Source organism: Colias croceus, chromosome 1 (genome assembly GCF_905220415.1).
Source record: "Colias croceus chromosome 1, ilColCroc2.1".
Classification (NCBI taxonomy): Eukaryota; Metazoa; Arthropoda; class Insecta; order Lepidoptera; family Pieridae; genus Colias; species Colias croceus.
Genome location: NC_059537.1, coordinates 12,803,882 through 12,813,400, shown reverse-complemented (window position 1 = coordinate 12,813,400; position 9,519 = coordinate 12,803,882). Strand labels below are relative to the sequence as shown.

The following is a 9,519-nucleotide window of genomic DNA, read 5'->3' as shown; positions in this document are numbered from 1 at the left end:
TGGAATATGATATGTTGTAGACTCTATGCGTGACACTTCTGAGTTAATTACTGTACGTGGAATTAAAACTAAAAAATAAAAACCGGCCAAGTGCGATTCTGATTCGCGAACCGATTTTTTATATTATGCACCTATAAATGTTGTACCTTGAAATTAGTTTTTCCTTTACGTGTGCTATTGTTGCTTTGTACCAAAATATAAACTGATTAAAGCGCGTCACACACGGTGAAGATACTATAATATTTTATATTAAGATACTCTAATATAAAACGTTATAGTATCTTAAGGTATCCGGTATCAGCGTTCTGACCATCATTTTTCTTTTTGTCATTGCGTACTAAGACCCCTCAACCCCTGTAGATTGTAGAACCGCCATCCTGTTACAAATGACCCACAAAATTTCGGGCAATAGGGTAATTCGCTTAATAGTTCTATCTCTATTGCTATTAAATTTTTGAGAAATATTTTAAACGGAAACTATTAATTAAAATAAAATACGATAATTCATTACAAAACTTTATTAAAAAGTCTCAAGAATTCTGTATAAAATAGCTATGCGAAAATACAAATATAAAACTTAAATCTATACTTATAATAATATGGAAATGATTTGTTATTTACTCTTTTATGTTAAATATATTTTAAAAATTAAAATACTCTTTTTATAAAAAAAAAAAAAAAATCTTACAAAATAATATTACAATAAGTCTTTCTTAATGCCATATAGGTACATAGGAACTTACTATTTTTGGAGATCACAATAATGTGAGTTAATAATAACTCTTTTAATTAAAATATATCAAAAATAAAAGCTCAATTTGGAATATTAAACATCTTATCTTATAATGAGCTTCATAAAAACTTTGTAACTGATACCTATATCTTATGATTTCTTTCCAATAAATCACTGAGATAACATTTCATGACCTTCATTTGTATAGTACATATATTAAACATTGTTACCTTTTATAATTAATCAACACCTTACGTTTTTAAGGGTCATTCCTGGATTTACATTTAGACATCTATATAATATTCAGGATCATGAACCCACATAAAGATAAAAATAGCTCAAACGTTTTAAAATCATGTAATTTGAAGAAAGGCTAATCTCAGTATGCATTGAACATTATTCATGCATGATAAGATTAAAAATGTTTTGTCAAACATTTTTTTATATTTTCCAGGAAGAAATAGCAAAAAAATTTTAATCTTTGAATTACGTACTATTTACTGGAATTCGACCTACCTAATACACCATAAATTACAATACAAATAAATTATTTCATTTAACTTCCAAGCACATCATAACCTTCAACTTTGATACATAATTGTTCAGTTACACATAGTAGACATACGATGCAAGTCTTTGTAGTTAACTAAAACTATAGTTAGGCACTTATTTCTTTATTTCTAAATATTCCGATAAGAAATTTTTTAAATGAATAAAAAAATTCTTATTCTTAGGCACTTATTGTCTATCTGAACTATAGGCACTTTTTTCATTTCTTTTTGAATGCTTTTTGAAAGAGAAATAATAAAAAAATTTATAGGCACAGCATTGAAAATTTACCCAAAATCTACCCCTGTATCTAGGAGATCTCTAATCAAAACGGTAGCTTTACGTGGTAGAATTCGTAATAAATGTCCGAGATATAACAGATGTTTGGGCACAGATGCTTCCGGGTAATTTCGTCGGACACTCTCTAGAATGGACGTAGCAGCCCTGTCTGGTGTTATTGTCCCGAAGTAGCTTGGTATCCTGAAATAAGAAATGTTTAAATTTCAGATAATGCAGATAAATGTTGCTTATTGCTAAATAAGCAAACATCATAGATTATTGCAGTTGCAGATATAAGTATCAGTAATGATAATCTCAAATGACATTATGAACAAGTGATAACTGCGTTAAAAACAACCGACTTCAAACTTGCACTTGCAAAATTCACAAATACCTACAGACAAAAATGCTCATAAAATAAAAACTACTGGGCCTATCCGAATAAAATTTTTATGGGACCAATTCGACACCATCCCGCATGGAACAATCAACAAGAATGGAACAAACAAAAAGAATCACGTAAATCGGTTCAGAAACCTCGGAGTAATCGGTGTACATACATAAAAAAAACATACCGGCCGAATTGATAACCTCCACCTTTTTTTTGAAGTCGGTTAAAAACGATGGACATAAGTGAAAAAGCTATATTTTCTGCCATGTCCAGAAAGTATGTGATTAAGTCTTGAATGATTAATCCTACCTACCTCCTTCACTACCTATTAGTTTAGTTCAATTTTATAACAAAGCATGAAATTAATTAAATTATAGTCTCATAAACAAACACAACAATAAACACAACAAACAATAAAACACAACAAACACAACACAACAAACACAACAAACAATAAACAACACCACACCACACAAGTACTGACTGGTCATGGTGGATTCGCCTTCTATTTGAACAGATTCAAGCTGAAGGAGAATCCGTCATGTCTATGTCAGCCCGGAGTAGAGGAGACGGTTCCTCACCTGTTACTCGAGTGCCCAATTTTTGCAAGCAATAGATATGCTATTGAGCAAAAATTGGGCATGGCGATGACGGGTGAGAATCTGCCTTCCGCCCTGGGGGACAAGTGTAGGGATGCGTTCTTGCAATATTGTAAGCATATTGTAGTCGTAGTTAACCAAAGAAATAAGTAGTGTGTGATATTAGTTTAACTGTGATATAGGATTAAGTTGAGTGTTTTGTGCCGTGTTTTTATTGAATTTGTACTAAATAATTTTGTCTTTATTTTATATTTATTTTATTTTATTTTATTTATTCATCTTAGGGAAACAACAAATATTGTAATTTAATTTAAGCTCTTCTAATTTTAATAGTACCTTATTTATATTTATATTATGTGAGTAACCAGTATGTTAATATTTCTAAAAATTGAAAAAAAAAAAAAAAAAAAAAAAGGCAAGAAAAGTCTCTGGACTATAATCCAGAGGTGGCGCGAACACCCTGTGATGACGGGTGCCATTAAAAAAAAAAAAAAAAAAAAAAAAAAAAAGTCTCATAAACACAATTTGATGAGAGTAGTATGAAGTTCTTTCATGCATCTAACTGATTTTAAATATTTTAAGACTCAGTATTAACTCTGATTTTGGAGATTTGAGACTAGATACAATGAATGCTAGTACAATTTAACACTGTATCTAGTTCTTATAATTTTCATGAATTTGATAATAATAATTCGGTACTCACTTCAACCTCACATCTGAGTTGTTATCCACAATAAACGGATAGATATGTGACAGTGTTACATGCACTCCTGTAATTTTATTCACTCGTAGATCTTCCATCAGTGATTCCGCTAGGCCTTGTACTGCAAATTGTGCGACACTGAGCGGCATTCTGTCCTTTATGTAGCTTAGACCAGCCACAGATGTTAACGCTACTATGTGACCGTGGTTCTTGGCTTTCATTTTCGGCATGAACTGGTCTATGAGCTAGAATTTATTTAAAAAAAAGATTAGTATAATTGAGTATTTGTCTATAGTTGAAAATATTCCTGTTTTCTTATAAAAATATCAACATAGGCTCCTTTTAAATGGGTACCTATGATTTAAAAATGCTGACTAAATTTTACAAAAAAGTTTTGGTTAAATCATGTCATTGTTTAGTTGTTTTTAATTTGACAAGAAATAAACACTTTTAGTAGGTACTTATGTCAAAGATACTTTCAGTTTCAATATCTATTAGCTGACTGTATTGAATAGGTATGTACACTTCAGAACATTAATTGATCAATAATTTGTGTTATGAAAATTTTCAGCTAAAATATAATTATAATTCTTACCCAAAAGTACGAAGTCAGTGTCAAATCCAGTGTATCATGTATATTTTGGGGAGGCTGTGTGATCAAGGACCTTGGGCTTGGTATACCACAACAGTAAAACAGCATACTAACGAAACCCAAATCGACTTTAATGTGCGAAGCAAGTTCTATAATATTTTCCTTCTTCGTAATATCACATGTGTATCCATAAACTGCATTACTAGTTTGTTTTATATAATCTATAGTTTTTTCATTATTTTCCTCATTTATGTCCACACATATTACTGTAGCACCTAGATCAGCTAATTGTATAGCTATAGAACGGCCAACACCTCTGCCAGCACCAATAACCTTAAATGATAATAAATAGTATGTTACTAACAACATAGGACAAAGTTTAAAATCATCAAACAACCAGTGAATCGAGCTAACAAGGTGTGCAGACTATACTAAAATACTAAAACTATAACACTTACCTAAATAAAGGCTTAATAAATAATAATTATACATTGAAAATTTCACCTCTTTCTATTTAATTGATCAATGATAATATTGCATAGCAAACAGATACGTCTTACAAAAATGATGTTCAAAGATAGCACTGATCGCTCTACACATAAATCACTATTTCATATTGTTCATGTTTTTATTAATTTTAATAAAATATGATAGTAGCTTACCAATGCAGTTTCATTTTCCAAAGACTTCATATGTGGTGGTATAAAGAATTCATATACCGACTCAATTATGGCATAAATTGTGTTCAAGTACACCCATACTGCGTCCACCACCAGAACACAGAATGAATACAACCTGAGCAGCATTTGGAATGGTAACATGGGGTTTAAGATGGTCGTTAATATACTGGTGTTTTCCGAAGACTGAAAAAAAATTTAGCTAAATTATCTGCTTAATAAATATTAATAATTAAGCAATATTCCAAAATATATAAATATAAGCACACTCTAAAGTCTACTAATAAGCAAATATTATTATTTATTTTATAAAATAAAGAGGGTATTTATAAAAGTACTCACCATGATTAAATTTGCAGTTAAAAGTTATAAAAGGTTAGTAGACAACTAAAATAAATATAATTAGTTAGTACCAACACCTTGATAATGAACAATATAATTTTTACAATTAATTAATTACATAGATAAATAAATTATCGATAGGTACTGATTATACAATCACCTTGACTTTTTAATATAAGCAGGTTAACGAGCTATTATATGTTTATAAACGGATCTTACTAACGTCAAGTGCACATATTGCACGATAAGCTGATAAAATAAAATTAGTCAAAGATAAAACATAATATCAAACAACATAAAACATAATAATCACAAATGTATAATTAGTGTGAAGCCAACATTGTGAATTGTCTAGTTGTATAATAATAATTAAACCACAGAATTAAACCCTAGAAACATACTAGATACATACTCACATTTGTTTTACAATATTCTGAATCAAAGTAAAATTCTTTGAATTGAACAGAAATAATAAATAAATATTTTTATATAAATATTCAACGATTTGTCAATATACCTAGGTATAATACCAAACTTTATTGAAAAATGAAAAAAACTAACGGTCGTTCATTGGACTTTGGAGTCACAGAGTTGAGAGTGCTGATATGAGCGTATGAGATATGAGCTGATTCATTCATCTGGGAATAGCTTATGGGAATAGTTTATGAGATTAGGAATAAGTTGAAAAAAATATGCCCAACCAAGCCGAATCGAAGTTACGAAAAAAACTTAGGTCCGGCCACAAAATATATACGTATGACCGTAAAAATTATAATAAATAAGCCGTTCGCGTTGGTTTTATAACATTTTAGCTGAGCATTTTACTGATTTTAGACTTAGAAAATTGACTCAATATAATCTGTGGTTTGTCACTTGTCAAATATCAGCTGATATTTGTTGTCTTCATTTGACATTTTGTTTATACCGTTTAGTTTAGGTTTGTACCGTTGTACCGTGTTTTCTACGTCTTGATCTCAAAATATTATATTGTTTATCGCTACATTTAAAGTGTATAAATATTTATTTTATTCAAATTGGATAATTTTCGTGAGGTTTAAAAACGTTACTATTTTATATTGTAACAATGGCGTTTGTTTATCAAGGCGATGCTGATTTAGAAACAAAAGCGAAAAAAGGTTTGTGTTCGTTTTCGCAGGATGCATTATCTTATTTTAAAGTCATTTAAACTCTTAAATGTAATGGAAAATTGCAGGGGCCAGGTAATTTCAAAAATTATGAAGATGTATTTTCGATTATAAATACGGTGTTGCTATAGTTAGAGAAAATATAGCAACACGATCACAGATTGAGATAGAAGCATTCGCATTTATAAAAAAGTACATATCCAAAAAAAATACGTGTGGCACTCGGGGACTGCCGCGGTAAAGCTATTGCATGCTATGCCTTCAAGCCACACCTCCGAGCCCGTCGGAGTGGGGAGCGTGAGGTTTTTTCGTTACGGAATTTCTCGATTCGGACCCCGCGCTCAAGGCCCGCGATAGAAGCTATGCAATAGCTTAACAATCTCTAGTTACATCTAAATTTTACACTGTAAGATATACCAGACCAAAGTACATATCCAAAAATTTCAAAATTATTATTTTTTATTACAGCGGCGGAAAGAATATCGGAAAACATGCATATTGTAGCAAACGAACCGTCCTTAGCTTTGTATCGTCTACAGGAGCATGTGAGGAAAGCCTTGCCTCCAATGGTTGAACGAAGAGTGGAAGTGACCAAACTCCAACATGAACTTCAGGGTCGATGTTATGATGTGGAATATGCTTTGAGGTAAACCTGTTTAACTTACGATTTATATTCTAATACTTGTACACATTGAAATTTATAAAATTCTGTATCAAATTTCATACAGATTCAAATTAATGGTATTTTTATTGTATAAATACACTAGTTAAATGCTAGCTGTTTTCTTTCTTTGTACTCAGATATGATTTGAACACCATCCAGAATTCATTGCTAGTTTAGAAAACAATCCTATCAAAATGTTGTCTGGCAGAAATTCGCTTATGATTAACAGCCCCCTATTTCACATATAATATGACTAGTGGTCCGCCCCGGCTTCGCCCGTGGTACCTACATGTTTAAACTATCCTATCTCTCAAGTTGGATCGAACTGCACATGGTGTGCGAATTTTATTATAATTGGTTAAGTGGTTTAGGAGTCCATTGAGGACAAACATTGTGACACGAGATTTATATATATTAAGATATATTATTGAGTAAAGTTTCTTTCCTCTTTGTTTATTTTTATGTAAAGATTTGTGTGCATTATTGCTCAATTTACTCTTTAAACATTTCAGTGCTGTAAAATCCATGGACGCTGCTGCAACCAGCTTCCAGAACATTCAAGAAATGTTGAAGCAGGCTATATTTTTAAAACAACAGTTAAAATATGAGGAGACTAGAAGAAATAAAAAAGTTACAAATTCTGTGTACAAACGTCTCTCTGCTCATATTGTTCTTGATCTGCCAGACTTATCTGATTTCTCTATGGTTCGTGAGACAACCAATAGAATAGAGAATATGATGGCTCATGCTAGGGGGTCTAATGCTGAGTTACATAGGTCTCATACTACATTACATTAGACTGAATAGTGTGTTACCTATAGTGGTCATATTTGGTATGATCTCTATATTTTAACAGTGTGAGTCATTTAGTAATGGAACATTGGACTTATTTGAAGTCAAGACTAGTCAGTTTTCTCGAAAAGTAATGGATATATTATTTTCTTTTACTCAATAACAAATAACTTATTAAACAATTTCTTATAGTTATTGAATAATCAAATGAGATGATTCCCATATAGTCAATGGGAGTTTTTATATCTTGTCATATTACTTCCTTCTAGTTATATTTATGTAGATGTAGATGTATTTTTCAGTACTTGTAATACTATTTGATATTAGGGCCGATATTTCAATCCTTGGTTAAAATTCATCCGTCCAATATAGTATTACACTAACATTTTAAAATGTCACCTGTAAACTGTCAAATACATACAATTAGAATACATTTTTTAAATGGTAGTTTAATACGTTATTCGATGAATAAGTGATAACCAACAATTGAAAAATCAGCCCTCATAATATATGTATTTAGATGGTTATGGTCTATGTAACATTTATAGTTTACAATCTAGTACAATTCTAATACTGGCTTTGGTGCATTGCTCACATTAGTGTTAATTTTTGAATTTGATTTTGATTTATTAGTGTTAAATCACAGAACAGTAAGAATATAATAGAAGTGCTATAATGTCATCATTAGTATGAAAACCAGTGTCGCCAAACCCACACATTTAAACCGATAGCACACCCCGGACACTCCATACAAAATTATCGTTTTGACAGTCACACTGTAGAGACTGCAAATGTGTGTGTTAACGCTTTATGGTTGGCACATTTTTGACTAGCGTAAAAAAAAATCGCGTTTTTCTGATGAAATACATCCGTAAACAGCACAATATCTAACCATTTTCTACGAAAAACGATAATCACAAATCCAAAATAATAAAATTACTTTAAGTCAATTTGATTAATGTTGTCAATCTTCGTGGCGTATCGTCCCTGTAGAAAAATATGGACCATTTTTAGACTGATCGTGCGGGGTGAGGTAAGTGTTTAATTTTGGCGGGAGGCGGAGAGTGTCCGTTCTGTAGCGTTTAGCTACTATTATGTATTCTGTGCCGATAGTTATACAGTACACTACAAGTAAACTATGCCTTTGATTGGACAGCTTAATTTGAGTAAAAACTGACTTAGGTTATAAATTCAGCATTTCAATATGTACCCTAACGAACCAAGTTACGGTTTATTTTAGTATAACATCCCTAGGTATATTAGCTGTTTTGTTTCTCTTTGCTCAGAAATTCCAAATTCGAAAACATTCAGCTATTCCACAACAGATGGCGTTGGTTTTCAATACATATAACTTTGAACCTCTACACATAAAGATAAGGTTGAAATTTGTGTCACTCTAAATTAATGACATTAACTTGACATTAACCTGATGCTATGCTCTAAGGGATGTCAGCCTTGTTATCGATAATTCACAAATAAATATATTTTTGTGCATTTTTTTTTCTTTCTATTATATGAGTATAGGATAATGTGTCACATTTTGGAGTATGTTTATTACTACTAAGTACGTCTTTTCATATTATTATATTTAAATAAAAAACGGAATAGAATAGTATAAATCTATATTTACAAAGCAAACAGAAAATATGCATTATTTTAAATCTTGGAACTGCCGTAGGTTTGATGTATCGGTGGCCTTTGTTAGATTGCTTATTGCTGTTCGGCATCCAGTTAACTCGTCACGTTGCATTTATTATCCATTTCTCTTTTAAATTAGGCTCTTTCGAAAATCTATAAATAAATAGGACAAATGAAAGCTAAGGAAAAATAGAATAAAATTTAATATTTAAAATGTTTGTCTTTTCTAAAGTATCGATACTGTCGATATGCGCCACATGCATCACTAATCCGACATTCGTTTGTTTATTTCAATAATATTCCAGAAAGTCTTGTTTGCTGTTCAATCTATATTAGTACTTATATCTTATGGATTAAGGTTCATTTTGACTTAATATTTTTATAAATTTTTGACAAATTACGACAAGCGAAGTTG

At 31.0% G+C, this 9,519-nt stretch overlaps 2 protein-coding genes across 7 annotated transcripts; one reads left to right on the top strand and one right to left on the bottom strand.

Moving 5' to 3' along the window:
- Positions 1 to 503: 503 nt before the first annotated feature.
- Positions 504 to 5,570, bottom strand: LOC123694578 (epidermal retinol dehydrogenase 2-like). 6 transcript variants are annotated; one of them, XM_045640045.1, is made up of 6 exons: positions 5,282 to 5,570; positions 4,866 to 4,910; positions 4,509 to 4,709; positions 3,850 to 4,179; positions 3,255 to 3,499; positions 504 to 1,762 (listed from the first exon to the last, which is right to left on the bottom strand). In XM_045640045.1, exons 2-6 carry the CDS (start codon positions 4,866 to 4,868, stop codon positions 1,570 to 1,572), a joined length of 972 nt encoding a protein of 323 aa, XP_045496001.1. In that variant the 5' UTR covers positions 4,869 to 4,910; positions 5,282 to 5,570; the 3' UTR covers positions 504 to 1,569. The 6 variants fall into 6 exon arrangements, with proteins under 6 accessions (XP_045496001.1, XP_045496005.1, XP_045496011.1 ...); XM_045640049.1 differs by lacking the exon at positions 5,282 to 5,570 and adding an exon at positions 5,026 to 5,226; XM_045640055.1 differs by lacking the exon at positions 4,866 to 4,910 and having other exon boundaries at positions 5,282 to 5,565.
- A 243-nt stretch (positions 5,571 to 5,813) lies between these two features.
- LOC123694409 (BLOC-1-related complex subunit 8 homolog) lies at positions 5,814 to 7,648 on the top strand. The gene is made up of 3 exons (XM_045639840.1): positions 5,814 to 6,001; positions 6,479 to 6,656; positions 7,187 to 7,648. Exons 1-3 carry the CDS (start codon positions 5,950 to 5,952, stop codon positions 7,470 to 7,472), a joined length of 516 nt encoding a protein of 171 aa, XP_045495796.1. The 5' UTR covers positions 5,814 to 5,949; the 3' UTR covers positions 7,473 to 7,648.
- The last annotated feature ends 1,871 nt before the right edge of the window (positions 7,649 to 9,519 follow it).